This window comes from Anguilla rostrata, chromosome 12 (assembly GCF_018555375.3).
Source record: "Anguilla rostrata isolate EN2019 chromosome 12, ASM1855537v3, whole genome shotgun sequence".
Lineage (NCBI taxonomy): Eukaryota > Metazoa > Chordata > Actinopteri > Anguilliformes > Anguillidae > Anguilla > Anguilla rostrata.
In genome coordinates, this window is record NC_057944.1 from 16,245,328 (window position 1) to 16,263,853 (window position 18,526).

General features: G+C 45.9%; 1 protein-coding gene across 1 annotated transcript; it reads left to right on the forward strand.

The window, feature by feature from the left end:
- The first annotated feature begins 2,499 nt into the window (after positions 1 to 2,499).
- Positions 2,500 to 15,937, forward strand: LOC135236968 (ras GTPase-activating protein 2-like). Its single transcript, XM_064303625.1, has 15 exons — positions 2,500 to 2,748; positions 2,961 to 3,109; positions 3,458 to 3,572; positions 3,909 to 3,983; positions 4,917 to 5,040; positions 5,815 to 5,921; positions 6,147 to 6,233; positions 6,499 to 6,576; positions 6,865 to 6,938; positions 7,210 to 7,316; positions 10,493 to 10,575; positions 10,696 to 10,904; positions 11,702 to 11,805; positions 12,107 to 12,290; positions 12,941 to 15,937. The coding sequence occupies exons 1-15, from the start codon at positions 2,515 to 2,517 to the stop codon at positions 12,969 to 12,971; spliced, it is 1,761 nt and encodes a 586-aa protein (XP_064159695.1). The 5' UTR covers positions 2,500 to 2,514; the 3' UTR covers positions 12,972 to 15,937.
- The last annotated feature ends 2,589 nt before the right edge of the window (positions 15,938 to 18,526 follow it).

Consider the following 18,526-nt stretch of genomic DNA (forward strand, 5'->3'; position numbering starts at 1 on the left):
ACTGTCTCACTTAGCACACTGATTTTTCAGTGAGGTAAGAACTAGACTCAGCCAACAGAGGTAAAAAAATAAATAAATAAATAAAAACTGAAATGATCAAATGTTTACATGCATGTTTGTGGGTTTTTCACTTTTGTCCATTTGGATTTTTTAAAGCTGTAGTTTCCTGAGTGTTTTTGCTGTGGAGGTGTGTCTGCTTGCAGTAAATACAGTACAGCCATTTTATCAATGAGTGTGCACAAACAAGGGTGAAATTCACACCTTTCATGAAATTCAAAAATGTCTTTTTTTTAAGTTTGTCTTGGGAATTTCAGTTCAGAATAATGTCATATTTTGATATGTTAATTGCTTAAATGATGTTAATGTATTGAAAACTAGATGTACTGTCATGTTAATGATTTGGCCAGTAAATGTCAAATGGAATGGGTGTTCTGAGTCCCCAAATCCAGCAGGTAGGTTAGCCCTTAGACACAAACGCGGCAGAGTGTGTGTGAATTTGTGCATGCGTGTGTGTTAAGAGTCATAAGGTCAGCTGTTTTCTTGTGAGCCTCATAGTTTAATTCTCTTCTCTCCTCCTTTCTCTCGTCATTACTCCCCCCTCTCTCTCTCTCTCTCTCCTGAATCTCCATCTCTTCCTCGAGAGTGGTCTGTGGAAGATTGGGAATCTGGCACCAGGATGTATCCTCGAAGCGCACGGGTGCAGACTGCGGAACCGACACATTCACCGCGCATACGACTAAACACACACACTCATGCGGGAGACAGACAGACCGACACCCGCACACACACACCCATACATACAGACTCACACACACACTCATGCGGGAGACAAACAGACACACGCACTCTCTCTCACACACACACACACACACACACACACGCTCACGCACGCACTCCTCGAGTGTCGACCCCAGGAATGCAAACACCTGCGCTGCCTACAATGGGGCCGGGGCAGAGGCGTGCTGATTGGCCGATGCGGGGGCAGATAAGCAGCGGCTGTTGCGCGGTCTCTGCGCTTCAGTGAGCGCCGGGGCCCTGATCTGTGTCTGTCAGCCGCTCTGACGTCAGCATCCTGTGGTCTCGCTCGCGGGCATGTCGGCACACGCGCCCTCGCATGCAGGCTCGCCAGCTCGCGCCTGCCGGCCCCGGGGCCGCGCCGAACCGCGCGCCGGGCGGCCATCCAACAGGACTCCCAGCCTCAGCCTCGCCCCTTCCACTGCTTTCGTTGTTTTAAAAATGACCGTGGATTTAAAGCTACTGTCATTTTGTATCACGTAGCGCTGAGCCTAGCGCGGTTCCTCTGTGTGAGTGCGGTGCCTGTGGCTTCTCTCCCCGCTGCGCTAGCGTTAGCGTTAGCCTCGTGCCTGCGCCGGCGGAAGGGCTCTGAGCTGTTGTGTAAACACCGCTGATGTGCGTGTAGGACGGCGAAGGAGAGATACGGATCTGCACGCTTTGCATGAGGGACGGGACGCACGTGTGTGCGTGGGCGGCCCTGTGCGGGGCCCGGCTCCACAGCTCCCCCCACAGGGGCCCGCGAGACGGACCGCGCAGACGCTGGCTGACACGCACGGGGCCTTTTCCCTTTTGTATCGAGTCCGCGTCTGTGCCACTCTGAATGTCTGTCATTAAAGTACGAATAATATCAGACACGCACGGGGTATCGCTGAATGAGAATCAATTAGAGGTTTCGCTCAGCATTGAAATCCACTTTCTGATTTCTTCCTCAAGACTGTTTTTGAGGAGTACACACTCAGTCCAACTGACAAGATACTTGTGTTCCACATTCACACTGTACTTCATCACGAAGGACTGAAACTCTCTCCTCACTCTGGAGGATAATTATACATGTAAAGATCCAGTGACCCAGAAAGCAATGCTCAAATACAGAGGAAAATGGCAGATTCAGCTCAGGTTTCAGGATGGATGAACACTCCCAGTATCAGGGCTTCTGATGAAGGAGGGGGAGGAGTTTCTTTATCAGACCAGGCCATTCTTAGTAGTGTCATTTATTGCCGTGTTTCATCAAAAAGTGCAGAAATACTGACACGCTAGTGGAGGAAGTGAGTCATTTGAGAGAGTCCACTCCTAGGCTGTTATCTTGCTCCAGCCGTCCTTCAGAGAACCACAACACACGTGGATAAACCACACGCGCCTTACTTTCTCCTTTCTCATTGGCTAAAATAAGCAAAGGGAGTATCTACTCCACCTGTAAATTCCTTTGATGAGCGGTGTAACTGTTTACGGTTCTCATTTCCCCAATGCAGATGCATTGTGTTAAAATAATGTTCGTGTTTGAGGACAATGGATAATTTGTGGAATGTTTGCTGTGGCCATTTGTTATTTTTAGCGGTTCATTGTTTAATAAAAAAAAAAGGCTGGAAAGAATTAGAAAATATTTCTAAGTATACCCTGTTAAAGTTGTTTCTCACACTGCAATTCTGATGAATCGGAAGGCACTGGGCTATAATTCGGTGCTTGAATGTGAAAAACCTCTGCACAAGATTATCTTTGCAGATGGACAAAGCAGTAACTGCAGGTCACAGAAAGTTTCCCCTCGGCTGTGAAATATCTGGTCTTGTTCTGGTTTGCAGGTATTTACTGCAGCCGAAAGGCAATGGAAATAAGAGCTCAAAGCCGGACGACCTGGGTTCGCTGCGTCTGAATGTGACCTACACCGAGGACAACGTCCTGCCCTCCGTGTGCTACACTCCACTCCGCACTCTGCTGCTAAAATTCCCTGAAGTGAAGGTACCACATCGCCGCCCCACTGGCCCGGCTGACTTATCGCAGTTGAATTGTGCGTGCGTGTGTCTGTGTCTCTCAAGTTCACATGTGTACAGGTGTATATTGAAGAGCTCTCTGGTGACAGATAGAAAAAATGTTTTTAGAACATTTATTTTAGTAAGTTTTCACTTTTCTCTCACTTTTTCTGTCGTTCCCTTTCTTCCTGCCCTGGCCAGCCCATATCGGCGTCAGCTGCCCATATCCTGGGCGATATCTGCAGGGAGAGGTACGAGGCCGTCCTGCCCGTCGTGCGTCTCCTCCTGCATCACAACCGGCTGGTCCCGTTCGTCTCGGCCATCGCGGAGCTGGAGCTGACGCAGACCCAGTGAGTGAGGGTTGCCCTGTTTGCTGTAAACGCCCCTCCTGCTGTCTCACAGACCACCTTTTCACTAACACACCATTTGTTTGATGAACCCCAGTGTCTGTACCCTAAAACTCCCCATTCTGCTGTAAAAAACCTCTCTGTTGCAGAACATCACTCTCCCTGCTGTGTATTAACTATATCACTGCTGTACAATAACCTGTATAAACGGTGTAAAATTCCCGAGCCTCTCCTTTCTGTAAGAACGGCCCTTTTCACTGCTATAAAGCGCTCCCTTGGCCAGGGATCTGAGAAATCCCACCCCTGCCCGGCATGTCTTAACACCCTCCTTCCTGTCTCCTGTTTGTGCAGGGAGGCCAACACCATATTCCGAGGAAACTCGCTGGCAACCCGCTGCATTGATGACATGATGAAGATTGTGGGGCGGAGCTACCTGACTGTCACCTTGAAGCCTGTGCTGGATGAGGTACGGCACACGAAACATTACTCAGCCATGGGGTTCTGGAACACAACGCAGTTAAACTATGCTACTACTTTCAGTTCAGTTACTGCACCTTTGTGAATATTCATTAGCACTGGAACATATGTTTGTTTTGAAATGTCGGCTGATACAAGAACGTAACACGTGACTTCACCGAATTGCATCAAACTAAACAAGCTGTTTTTGTGTTTCTGAATATTCGTGAGGGCCTGCCTGTGTTCCGACACTTGAGTTTAAACAATACAGACACAGGACTGTCAAAAGTTCAAAGAGTTACTGACAGTTAAGGTCACCTGCCTCAGTTGTTTTGTTTTCTTCCAGATCTGTGAATCCAACAAATCATGTGAGATCGATCCAGTAAAGCTGAAAGAGGGAGACAATGTGGAAGTAAACAAGGTAGAGTCCGTATGCGCTTCTAGGGTTAAATAGGTCAAGGTTAGTAGTGATGAGTGCTTATGCCAGTCTGATTTGGTAGCACTATATGAACAACATGCTGTTTTATTTTAATATACATTCGAAGTGGCATAATGGTGCAGTGTCATATTAGCAAACTTAATGATTCACTATGGTGGTAGCATATAATAGCAAAATGATACCATATGTGTGATGCAGTACTGTATCATGCGTGTGTCTGTGTGTGTGTGTGTGTGTGTGTGTGTGTCTTCCTGCAGGAGAACCTGCAGCCGTACTGTATCATGCGTGTGTCTGTGTGCGTGTGTGTGTGTGTGTGTGTGTGTGTGTGTGTCTTCCTGCAGGAGAACCTGCAGCAGTACGGTATCATGCGTGTGTCTGTGTGCGTGTGTGTGTGTGTGTGTGTGTGTCTTCCTGCAGGAGAACCTGCAGCTGTACTGTATCATACGTATGTCTGTGTAAGAGTGTGTTCCTACAAGAGAACCTGCAGCAGTACGGTATCATACGTATGTGTGTGTGTATCTTCCTACAGGAGAACCTGCAGCAGTACGGTATCATACGTATGTGTGTGTGTGTGTCTTCCTACAGGAGAACCTGCAGCTGTACTGTATCATACGTATGTGTGTGTGTGTCTCCCTACAGGAGAACCTGCAGCAGTACGGTATCATACGTATGTGTGTGTGTGTCTTCCTACAGGAGAACCTGCAGCAGTACGGTATCATACGTATGTGTGTGTGTGTGTGTCTTCCTACAGGAGAACCTGCAGCAGTACGGTATCATACATATGTGTGTGTGTGTCTCCCTACAGGAGAACCTGCAGCAGTACGGTATCATACGTATGTGTGTGTGTGTGTCTTCCTACAGGAGAACCTGCAGCAGTACGGTATCATACATATGTGTGTGTGTGTCTTCCTACAGGAGAACCTGCAGCAGTACGTACAGAAGGTGTTCTCCTCCATCACGCAGTCCAGTGTGAGCTGCCCCCCCCTCATGTGTGATGTGTTCAGGTCTCTCAGACAGATGGCCTCCAAGCGCTTCCCCAGTGAGTGTGACATCATTCCCCTCAGCTGTTGAGCAAATCGCGTTAGGCGGAGCCAGGTAACCGATGGTTACGCTGGAAATGCGTGTTCCGGTCAGTCGCAGCCAGTGTGCGCTTTATAAAGCATTTGCTGAAATGAGTATGTGAAGGTAATTATGGAGTCACTCCATGGAAACACCTTACCAGTCTATTGTCAGTGGAGCTGCACACGTTAGAACCCAGGGTAATGTCACAGTACAGTTGTTTAAACTTCGGGTGGGTTTTGTACAAAAGTAATAAGGTCAGGAAGTCTGGTTAGTATTGTGATTACAATATGCGGGGACCTTATCAATGAAAATGTTTCTCTGCTGTTGCCTTACATTTGCTGTAAGTGCCTTCAATGTAAACTACTAGAATTTTCAAAAATATGGATATATTTTGCAGTGTCTCATTCATCACCTAGGAAACAAGAAAAAAGACTTCGCAATAGTGGCACAATTTTTCAGTCTATCAAAAAAAGTTGATCCTCGAGCAGAAAAAGTAACTGTTTTTATGTAAAACCTTTAACAATGGTGGCTTCAGAGCACGCACTCATCTCTGTGTTCATTTACTTCCTTTACGTGAAAAATGTCCATTCGTCAGAATTGGTGACGAAACTGGGCGCAGTTGCGTCAGAGCGCAGTTTCGCGCAGCGCAGTTTCGCGCCAGCGCCTGCTTTCGCAGCCTGCGCGCCCCGCTCCTGTAGGGCGCGGAGGCGCGCGGCGCCCCAGAGCGCTAACCCGTGTGCTCTGCTCGCAGACGACCCCCACGTGCAGTACTCGGCCGTCAGCAGCTTCGTGTTCCTGCGCTTCTTCGCCGTCGCAGTTCTGTCGCCGCACACCTTCCAGCTCCGCCCCCACCATCCTGTGAGTCACCCTGCCGTCACGGGCAGTAAAAGCCTGCGCCGCGTGTGCGGTGCAAACACTGTGGGTGTGAGTGTGTGTGTGGGTGGATGTGGATGTGGATGTGGATGTGGGTGTGGGTGTGTGTGCGTACGTGCGTGCGGGTGTGCATGCATGTGTTTGTGTGTGTGTGTGTGTGTGTGTGTGTGTGAAACAGGGGTAGTAAAGATGACACGTTTTGTTTTTCAGGAGCCAGAGATTTCCCGCACACTAACCCTCATCTCCAAAACCATTCAGACACTTGGGAGCTGGGGCAGCCTGTCCAAAAATAAACTGGTACAAACAATTAGCTCTGTTCTTATGCATTTATCTCCATCCTTATTTTATATAAAACTTAAAAAGATAACTGAAATAAAAAATAGGTGTTTCATAAAATTATACTGTTTTCATGTGATACGTAATTATTTTCAACGTGATGATTTTGCCATTTGATTGAAGACATTTTGATATGCTGTAGAGATTACTTTTTTTATCATTGATGCCGGTGTCTGTGTAGATTCTGTTGAGGGTTTAAAAGTTTGTCTTTATTTGTTTCTTTCAGTCTAGTTTTAAAGAATCCTACATGTACGAATTCTTCAAATCATTCCAAGAAGACAAGTGCATAGAGGAAGTTAAAAAGGTGATGTCATTTCCTCGTTTTTATCCATTCCTATATATGGGCTTCAGGGGGCAGGGTGTTGCATTACATTACGGGAATTTAGCGGACGCTCTTATCCAGAGCGCCTTACACAACCTTTATTTACACTGCGTCCATTTATACAGCAGGATATGTACTGAAGCAAGGTTAATTACCTTGCTCAAAGCTACACCGGCAGTGTCCTGCCTGGGAATCGAACCTGTGACCTTCAGGTTATAAGATTATACTACACTGTTTGTTCTGAAGCAAACCTGTGGTCTCACTCTGCAGTTCTTGGATGAGATTTCCTCCAACGTGAACAAAGAATCGAGTGGAGTGGAAGATTCTGTTGTTCTGAAGGAAGGGTGAGTGGCATGGGCCTCGTGTGCCTTCTGGGCTCAGCAGCACTAATAATGTGTTCAGGGTTCGAAGGGAGGGTCCCGGGTGAAGAGGGTCAGCATTCGCATGGGTGGATTTCCTGTTGCGACCCTATAGGGGCGACTTTCTGAGCTTGTTCTGACTAGTTTGGGTTTAGCGTGACTCAGAGTTCTGGCTGTGTGGTGTGAACGCGAGCATACAACCTGCAGGCTCCGGTCCGGGTGCTGACGCCGGTTCTGTTGGGTTTTCTCTCCGCAGGGAGGTGCACAAGCGGGCCCAGGGAAGAAAGCGGATTGGAAAGAAGAATTTCAAGAAGAGGTGGCTCCGTGTGACCAACAGGGAGCTGTCTTACCACAAGCACAGGGGTGAGTCTGTACCCCTGGCCCCCTCACACGCCAGTCCCGTCACCATTCACACAGTGTTCAGGACCAGTGCTCCTAGTAACATGCTGACCTGCCTGAACTGTAACTGTATGCTCTGTTTGGCCTTGTGGTGTGTGCTGCTCTTCAGCCACAGAGACGATCACCTGGGCCACCTATTGCCCGGCCCCCCTCTCCTCAGACATGCCCAAATAAGGTCATGCCCTGCAGTGCCTCGATTGCCAATCAACGGGTGTGATTTTACTCCTGTTCAGAGGCAGCTATTCCTCTTTGCAGGCTTAGTAGACCTGTCCTGTTGTCAGTATCTGCTCCTAGGCCATAACCCCTCAGCTGCATAGACCTTCTGCCTAAATCCTCCACCTCTCCCCCGTCCAGCTGAACACTATGTGTACCAGTTCAGCCCTCACTTCCCACGCAGGTGAAAAGCTTTGCAAATGCCCAAGGGGACGGAGGTGTGCTCCTGCGGTCCCAGTAACACGCGTATCATCCCCGTCCCCTCAGTCCTTCTGGGACATTGAGTCCTGAGACCCTGAGGGCCACGGCCTCCTAAAGCGAGCAGCGTTTCGGGGCCCTACAGACAGTGAACAGCCCTCCGGGTGTTACGTCCCCCGAGGAGGCCCAGGGCTGAGAAGCCCTGCGGATGCAGTGTCCCTTTTTATTGGCTGCATGTAAATCAGACCCGTGTTTTGTCTGAGTGCGTTCCATAGCGTGTGTTTCGGGGGCTTTTGCTGTGAGCCAGAAACGCGCGCTCCCTGTCCTGGCCCGTCGCTCGCTGACTTTCAGTCCCTCGAGACTTCCTCTTTAAATTCAGGCTGCCTTTCGCGTCCTTCCAGTTTACCGTGGGTGTAGATTACGGCAGGGCCATGATTACCGTAACTGTGTGCAGCTTGTTCCAGGGCAGGCTTCCCGTCTTCAGCAGGCTGAGCTTTTAAAGGATAACGCTAGCCATTTTCATTTTTCCAGTATCGTCAACATATCCTTTGAAAATACTCTAGGTGTAGTTTGTGTAAAGTATAAGTGTAAATTTACTTCAACGCGGAGCGAATTGTTCATTTCGATGGGACCATTTTCATTATTTTGGTGCCGCGTCAAACTACTTTCCACATATCGAGAAGGCAATTGTTGACACTTCACTTCAAAGTTGTTTCAGTAAAATCGTCAGGCTATTTGTAATGGTGAATTACGTTGACCAAAACAGTATATTTGGACAGAAACATTATTGGTTTTGGTCTTTGATTAGGATATGTTGAATATACTGAAAAAATGAAAATTATTGGCATTATCCTTTAAAGCCATCCCCCCCTGCCCCCCCCCTCCTCCCCCCCAGAGGGCCAGAGAGATGGTCACGCAGAGTCAATGTCAAATTTCCATGGTCTCAGGCTAAATGTTGCATGTCTGGGAAGCTGCTTGGCTCTGTACTGAAGGGAAATACACACACACACACTTACAGGTATACACACACTCACAGGTATACACTCATAAATACACGCACCTGCACACACAGCTATACACACATACAAGAAAACACACACGCATACTCATACAGGTGTACACACATACAAAAACATACACAGTGTGTAGGAGTAAAGGAGTCTCTGAGTATTGGGTGCAGGTGAAGATGAAGAGGCTCTTGAGAAAACTGGGGAGCTGGAGCAGGGCTGAGAGAGTGGGGGGGGGGTGATTTTAGTAATCTCTGTTGTGACTTCCTGTGCTTGATGACAAGCGTATGCAGAATAAATGGAGTCGTGGGCAGGTTTTATGTGCTCAGTCTGTGCTGAACCCCTTACTTTCCTCACATCCATGGGAATGTTCTGCCCATATGTAGCAGCACGTAGTGTGTGTGTGTGTATCTGTGTGTATATATGTGTGTGTCTGTTTGTTTATGTGTCTGTGTGTGTGTGTGTGTGTGTCTAGGCTGTGTTATTGTGTTTGGCTGTAAGAAGGCCACAGTAGTGAGCTAATCTCATTGTGAAGTTGTGCTTTGGAATGGGAGGCTATGAGAGATGAGACTTCTGTTCTGTCCAGTATTACAGTATTACAGCGCCCCCTACCCCTGCTGCAAAGCCAGGCCGTGAAACGGCTGCAGGTCCACAGAATCATTTACACAGGCAGGCAAAGCCCTGCGCGTTGTGCAAACATGCTGTTCCAGACTCATAAAACCAATGAGACATATGCATGTACTCTTCGCACCTACACAAACAGATGCAAACACGCAGTTCCACACACGCACATGCAGTCGTGCTACTTCATACACACGCTAACACATGCGGGCTAACATGCAAACACACCATCGCATATGCATGTCCACATATACTGTCACAAGCAAGCTGTCCCGTACAGCTAGACACGCCAGCTCACACACACACACACACACACACACACAAGCGAGCACACACACACACACACGCCAGCTCACACATGACACGCATGCATGTAACGCATGCTGGCCGAGCGGTACGCTCATCATAGAGCGCGCTAAGAGCGACGTTGAGTACTGCTAAAAGAGCCTTCATTCGACATGCTGCACACACTGCCAGATCAGACGCGGACACGCACGTCCTCCGGCATCGCTCCACAGAGATGAACATAAATGGAATGGCTGCATCCCTGCATGTTGACATTGGGGATGAAGTTGACGGTCTTACGATATTTGAAATGCGATATTTATGTTCAGATTATCGCAGACTTACTGACAGTGCCATAAATACAGGAGCGAGTCCTGCTGCTAAGCTCTCTCAGTCTTCTAAATATGTGTGTGTGTGTGTGTGTGTGTGTGTGTACCGACACAACGTGAGCTACGGTTAGTAACTTTGCTTGTCGAGTCCGAAAATACAAAGAGTGAACTTTGAGTGAAATTAAGTTCATTAAAATGAATACATGTGTGTTTGGACAAAAAATAATATCTATTTCAGTTAGAAGGGCAAGAGTGCTTGAAATGCATTTCTGAATTTGAGCCCCCAGAATGCACCTTGCCCCCCCCCCCCCCCAAATTCAGCCACACCTGTTCCTACTCCTCACCCCCTCCAGACCAGCCGGGCTACATAATGACCCCCTCCCCATGCCCCATGATGTACTGTAGGCTGTACTGCGAGAGGGCCATTGTGTTTATAAGGTCAGGGAGGTGAGCACTCTGGGTATTAAAGTGCAGCTGGCTGTTCTAGGGAAAGAGGCCCTGTGTGTCATTCCTGTGAAGAACATCCTGGCAGTGGAGAAGCTGGAGGAGAACGCCTTCACCAGGAAAAACGTGAGTGTGACCTCCGACCCGTCCCCGGGGACATAACCATGCGTGCGACTCGTACGTGTGCGCAGGGTCTCCTGCACACACGCGTGTGTGTGACGTGCGGCGTGTCCCCGGGCCTCGCAGATGTTCCAGGTGATCCACGGGGAGAAGCCGCTGTACATCCAGGCCAGTCACTGCGTGGAGGCCAGCGAGTGGATCGAGGTGCTGAGCCAGGTCAGCCGCTGCAACCCGGGCAGGCTGAGCACCTTCCACCCGTCCGCCTACCTGAGCGGCTCCTGGCTCTGCTGCAAGGGCATCGGGGAGAACCTGCCCGGGTGCAGGCCCTGCTCCACGTGAGTGCCCCGCCCCGCCCAGCCTGGCCACAGCCAGTCAGAACCGACGGAGTTACATTAAACCATATTTAACTCCTACTCCATATCCAATCAGAATCATCTACAGTGCCATTGTGTGTCACTGTGGCCAATTAGTTACGGAATTTAGTTGGGGTCAATTCAGAATTTGTTGATTCAAATTCTGTTCATGAATTTGAATAGGAGTTACCGGAAGTGGAAGTTACTGCAATGACATTCAAAGAAATTTTCTTTTAATTGAATATGAAAGCCCGTGAAAGTCAGTGCCAATACCATTTGAAATCTAACTAATGAAAGCATAGTTCATTATCAATTCATTTCTTTATTCATCTTTTAACAAATTAATTTTGAAAGTTTTTAAATATGAATCAAATTGAATGAATTATCAAGTATATTCAAAAAAATGTGCTTCTGATTTTAACAACTATAAATTTACAAATATTTCTGTTATGCTTTAGACAGTCTTTGTAACCACTTGTCATTGATAACAGTAAATATTGTTCATACTGATAAATAAATGAGACCATAGGATTTCAGTGAATTCTATTTCTTTTACTGCGAATACAGATTCGGTATCCTGTCACCAGTTAATTCAAATTCAAATCCATGAATCGAAAGTGAATTTATCAGCAATTCCCCATTCAATTCAGTATTGTCCCCAGCCCTCCTGAACACCACACCCCTTTCAATTCAATTCAATTGAATTCAATAAACTTTATGTATCCCCAAGGGGCAATTCATTGCCTGTAACCAGCGTTCTCTTTGCGTCTGTCTCCCAGGACCATGCTGGTCAACATCCAGCTGGATATCGACTGTGATCGAGAGATTGAGAAGATCTTCTCCCTCTTCTCTTCCAACTACTCCAAGCTGCAGAAGATGGAAGGTGAGTGGGCTTTCGCTGGCGGCTAACCTCCGACCTCTGCACTGGGTTTCTGGGCAGCCTGTTAGCATGTATATTCAGGAACTCTCCAGTGTCGGCCATTACTGTGGTAACCTCTAGCCCACCAGGATTTAAGTAATTCGGTGGTGAAATGTCCATGCCCTGTTTATGTCTGTGAATTTGTAAGTACACATGGCTGCACATGCGCTAAATTTCGCACAGACATTAAGTATTTTTGCACACAGAGAGTAGTATAAGTCACAGGTAGTTGTATAACTTGGCCGTGTGTCTCCCTCTCTAACAGATGCCTGTGCCAGCATCGCAGTGTACCAAGGTCCCCAGAAGGAGCAGGAGGACTACTCCCTCTTCACTATCCAGGACCCCAAGGAGACCTTCCGCACCATCCAGGACATCCGGAAGGTCCTGGCGGACCTGCAGGATCAGCATGTTGCCATCAGCAGCTCCATCGCCGCCCATTATGGCAGCCTGTAAGTCTTATTATACAGCACTGTACATCCCAGTCCAGATTATGCAGCACTGTACATCCCAATTCAGATTATACAGCACTGTACATCCCAGTCCAGATTATACAGCCCTGTACATCCCTGTCCAGATTATACAGCACTGTACATCCCAGTCCAGACTATACAGCACTGTACATCCCAGTCCAGATTATACAGCACTGTACATCCCTGTCCAGATTATACAGCCCTGTACATCCCAGTCCAGACTATAAAGCACTGTACATCCCATTTCAGGGAGATGTCACAGTGACTGTGGACTATCCAGAGTGGTGATGATATTGTATGGATTAATCTTGAGCTCCAAAACATTCACTATCTGCCATTTTAGAATTTAAAATCTTCTCCTTAAGGGTGCTAGATACATGATATAGGCCAAAAACATGCTGGATAGAGGAGGTGCCCACTTGGTTTTAGGTTTGTCAGTTAAAAAGTTGTTTAAAGTGATGTTTGTTCAATAGAGCTTTCTCTGCCTTTGTTAGAATGCTATGATGCTTTCAGAAATTAATGGAACTGATTCTTGCTTTACTTCAAGAAAAATTATTTAAGCGTTCATTTGTGATCTATCACGTGAAATTGTTTTGTAGATAATATTTTGCAATGGTCTTTTTTTTTAGGGATAACCCGATTGTGGGGAAAACCTCCTAAGGGTGACAAAGGAAGGACTTTGTAAGATAAAGGACAGCCTGTCCAGCAGATGGCGGTATACTCCCAGCCAGAGTTTAACACTGGAGCAACGCAGCGCTGGGATTTGCGCTGACCATGCTGCTGCTTCCACCAGGAAGAACGCACACCGCTAGCATCGAGGTCTCCAAAGGAAAGTGGAAATGAGGAAGTAGAAAAGGGTCACCTGACCGCTGCATGGTTCTCTTACTAGTTCCTTCAAAAGCGGCTCCCTTCCGCTTTTTAATCTGTAAAAGGCATTTTCATTTTTCACCATCTTTCTCTTTCTCTTTTGTTTCAGTTGGAAGAAAAGATTGTAATATACTTGGCATTACTTAATTTGATTACGGTTCGACTCCTCAGTTTTTCTACAGAGCTGTGAAAAGGAGACTTCACACTCATGTTATCCTGTGTGAATAGGCTGCTAAAATACTTCTTTTTTTTTTTAAAGAGACATTTTAAAATCTTAAAAATCAACAATCATGAAGCCGTTTTTACAATCTCTCGTGTGATGTTCAAGGGGAGTGACAATGGAAATAGTCTGGTACAGAATCCACAAAGGGAATGTTCCTCTCTCTTCAGCTCCCCATCCCCTTCTTTTCTCCTCTCTGCACTTTTGGTACAAGTGCAAGTTTTTATAGAGTACGATTTGAGTGGTTACAACAAATCTGCCTTATTTTATTTATAGATGTATATACAGTGTTTTTTTGTTTTTGCTTTTTTTTGTCTTTTGGGGGAATGATGTTGAAGCACTTTAGATAAATTTGGAAAGTTCCAGATTGGATAATTTAGATACGTGGTATCAATTGACTCCATACTGATCAGTTAAATGATCAACTATAATTTTGTAATCCTGTACAGTGAAGTTTATATTCTGTAAATTTTAATATCTATTTTCAAACACCAAAGAAAATGATTTCATAGGGTTCAGGACTTGAAAAGGGTACACATATTTTAACTAAAGAAATTTTGAAAAGGACCTTTAAAATATTTGATATTACATTGGCAATATTTTATTAAATGAATAGTGTCAGATTCAGCAATCTCCTCTTATGGGTCTCAAGACTATCTTCAGAAACCTGACTCACTCTGTGTGCGCGTGTTTATTTGTCACGACTGTTACACAACCATAGATGGTTTGGTCGTACTCTGTGGCCTGAGCCCATCGACTGGTTATCTTGTGGTCGTGTCGCAAAAGCACAGTGTGAGCCATGTTTGTGACATCATCATCCCTTGTGCCAGGTCTGTGGTGACATTAAAGCAGGAGTGCGCCTGCATGGACAGTCCCCAGTTTGTGAGAACCAGACAGTCAGAGTTCCACCTTGATGAGCACTGCCACATGCCGCTCTGGCCCCCTGGCTTTGCAGGCAGCCTATTTCTGCGACACGTTCCAGCCCACAAACAGCAGGTCGTCCCGTGATTGGACAGACGTGAGATCGAGTCCAGAAGAAGAATTAATTTCCCTTTTTCGGTCATGTGTCTGTATGACCCACGTTCTTCTCACTTAATTCTTCATCTTTGCCCGTTTTATCCCTTCATTGAGTTGTATTTTGTAAAGAATGGATAGAAACTTGAACTGAAGTCAGCCGCAGAAGTAAAATGTTTGATATTGTCAAGACAGGGTTAACAACGTGTTGTAAATTTGCAATCAGACTTTTTGACTTTGGTCCGCCATATATTTCTAACACGCTTGTCCCTTGTATTTAATATGACGTGTTTTTATGTTTTGTATGTTTGCATTACACACTGTGATTTGATAACTTGCTTAACTGTGCATACAGAGGTACCGAGGTTGCTCTCAGCCACATGCAGAAGCCCGATGCTCGATTCCATAGTGGATGCAGAATTGTGGTACTTGTACACTGACGTTGGGCGGTGTACTGTTGAAGTCTCAGATCAGGAGAGCACATGGATCCAGTTAGCCCCTGATGCAGAATTATGGTACTGTACTTACATGACATGATGTTTGAAGTAAGTTGTAAGCTGCTGAGGTTCATCCAATTGACACTCCACCCCCTCCCCCCCTTCCCTTCCCAAACTAATTGGCTCTTTCAGTCATGTGACCTCATCTTATTTACTTGTGACATGGTGTGTACACACAATCATGAAGAAATCTGAAGATCCAGTGGTATAGCTACTATTGTATCCAGAAACGGTGTTCTCAGGGAACACCTTGATTTGAAATAGGCTTTACCTCAATGCGTTGAAACATTAATATCACATTGTCAGGCTGGTTTGAATTGCATGGAAGTTGACATGCAGCGAACGTTATGACCATTCTTTGACAAACCCAAGTGGAAGCTGGGACCTCATTCTGAATTTGCTCTTCACATTGAGGGCAGCCACAGTATGTACCTTACAACCCAATCACCAGAGACCATGTGGTATCGCTAGGCAACAGTTTTAAGGTACAAGTGATGTCACAATTGTCCATCACCAATCCTGTACCACGGTTGATAGTTTTTTTTTTCCATTTTGTTTATCAGCAAAATGAAAACTGTACATTCCACTCCCTAGTCTGAGATTAGGTTGTCTTGCAGTCAGCTTGGCAGAGACGGTGTTTATGTCACTCCCCAGGCTCTGTGTGTGGTGGACATAATACAGGGGACTCGTACAGTAGGGAAGCCCCGTTACCCCAATCAGCATTTGACAATAGGAGCCCCTGCAGTCTCTCCTGGCAGACATTTTGGATGAGATTACCAGTAGCCGCTGGTGTTCTGCTTGAACGTCTGTGTATGCAAAATGGAAAAAAACATTTACTTGTTTCATTTGTTTTTCCTCTCATTCATGAGTTCTGGACAACTCATCATGGTATGTTTCTGTTACTAAATGTATTTTTGTTATTTAAACTTTTTTATAATTATTTTCATAACAAGAAAAGCTCATGTCTTATTTCCTCTTTTTTATTTGTTACTTTGAAATAATTTACAATAAACGTTTTGCCAACTGTAGCGCTGGTTTCTGGCTCTCTGCTTGACTGGTCTCCCTTTCTCAGTGGTGGAAGGAATCCCTCCTGAAGATGCTGACGGGGGTAGTCATTCCTAACTCATCTTCCCCACTAGCCTCCCAGTGCACTGATCCTACCTGACTGGGATTGGAGCTTCATAAGGCTGAAGGCATCACAGATATTTGGGTGGTTTGGACAGTCGATCTAAGCTCCACATTCCATGATATTGATGGATAGCGCTTTGCCACCATCTCTATCCTTGTCCGCATTCAGGTATGTCCCTTGGGAGGGGCAGGAAGCGGTAAATGTTTGGGGTGGTGGGGTAGAGAGGGGTAAATGTTAGGAGTGGAGGGGCAGAGAGGGGTAAATGTTGGGAGTGGAGGGGCAGGGAGCGGTAAATGTTGGGGGTGGAGTAGATTGAGCTGGAAAGTCATGTGCACATACACTGATGCCAGTGACCTCAGTGTCCCTGAGGGCCAAGGTCCAGCTGTGTCATGGCCAAGAAGGTTCTGATGGTCCAAAACTAGGGGTGTCTTTCATCATGGGACGTCTGGGCCAGAATGGAGGAAAAATCTGTTTGAATACTTTTATCTGTCATGGGAAAGAGGAACAAGCTGATTTTAAGTGGGATCATGTGCATGTTCAGCGAGCTTGGATTCTTATTTTCCATTTAATTTTTTTTTTGCATAATCTGTGACCCGATTTGGGTTAGTCTGTCAATACTTTATGATGTGTACCACATGACCCTGAAACCATTGCACGCTCTGCAGGCATACTTGTGTGTGCACGTGTGTGAGAGAGAGTAATAAAAGGAATGCATGTGGAGCTTGTGTGGATCATGTGGGCATTTGTCTTGAAAGGTGTGATTAGACATACACTATATGACCAAAAGTCACCCCTTAGTTTGGGGCTGTTTTTCATGGTTTGTGCCAGGCCTCTTAGTTCCATAGAAGGCTAGCCTCACGAGCCAGTCTCTTTTTTCACTTCGTTCAACAGAGCCTGGCCGATGCCTTGATGTTCTAGGCATAAACGAAGGAGGCAACCTTCCAGGGATAGTTGTATTTCCCCAACCAATCAGAGTGTTTTGGCCATAGACATATATACATCTATGGTTTTGAACAGGCATGATCTGAAACGTGTGCCGGAAAACATTACCGGAGGCAAACTTTTCCACAGACCCGCATCAGTTCGCCACTATTTGGGGGAAATGATTGTATTGATTTTAACGGGCAAACAATCAAAACCATTGCTTCTTCTGGTCATTTTTCTGGGTATTTTTTGATAGCAGACTGCATACCGTAGGCCACGTTTGAAAAATTAAACTTTTGCCAAATCCTGTAGGCAAGCAAGCGAGTACATCTCAGTTCGATAACAGCAAATCCAAACATACGCGCTGAAGGTCCTTCAACGAAGTCACGCCATGTATTTGGCAAGTCTGTGATATAACAGTATTAAAATCTTCTAATTTGTCCATAATTCTGTTTTTAGCAGATAATTTGGGTTAGCTCGATAGCTTTGTCCGTTTTGCTGGTGTGTTTCAGTCGGGACTTAGATTGCAGCACACACGGAACAGAGGGAGTGTCGGGGGGGGGGGGGGGGAACTGAGACAGACAGTTCGATACGGAACCAATAGGGAACCAATAGGGAAGCTGGCGCAGAGGATCCTCCCTTTTGCCCCAGACAGTACATGCGTTCATCCAGACTAATTGAAGGCAAATCTTAACACTACATCATACAATTGCATTCTAGATGATTCTGTGCTTCCCCAACAGTTTGGGGAAGGCCCTTTCCTGTTTCATCATGGCAATGACCATTTTCTAAATTAAGACTTAGTAGACTACAGGATAACATCTCGCAGAAGTAGTCCCAAATGGCAACTCTTTCAACATTACCTCATTGGTTAACATTGGTTATTTGCTCCTGACATTAATGTATCTCACTTCCATGCTAGATTATTCATTTCTGTTGTTCATGGAAAACATCTCCTTTTTTAGCAATAATCTTGTTTCCCCTGCTAAGGAGGTGCCTGCATTTCCTGCGTTTGGGCCCTCCATCATGTACGCAATTGGATATTACATTCGGCTCAGGATCACCAGGAGTACTGTAGTTGTAGTTTTCCATAAAACCAAATCGGGCACCTTTTGATTTTATGATCTGTCATAAATGTGATGAATATTCTCATAATTTGAATCATACACTAAGCAAAGGCAGCTGGGATGGGTTTATCATCATAATTATCAAATCCTACAGTATGTATTGTTCATGCATTCAAGGAGAGAAAGTAGAAACATTAACACTTTTGCATCAACTTATAATCATTGTTTTACTTAGATCCCTTTGGCTGTCAATAAAATTAAGTTTGACGTTAATAAGTATGCTATGTTTATATAACATTAAAGTCTGACAGAATTTGTTGTGCATTGTCCAAGGACACAGAGTTTTTGTTTCCTTGAGGTCAGTATGACCCTTCCAGTTGCTTCTGGGTGATGTCGCCAGTACGGAACCCTGCCCAGTGTTTTGGCTTATCTTCGTGAATGTTTGGTCATTTACTGTTGTTGCAAAACTTATAATCAGACAGATTTCTCAAGACTCC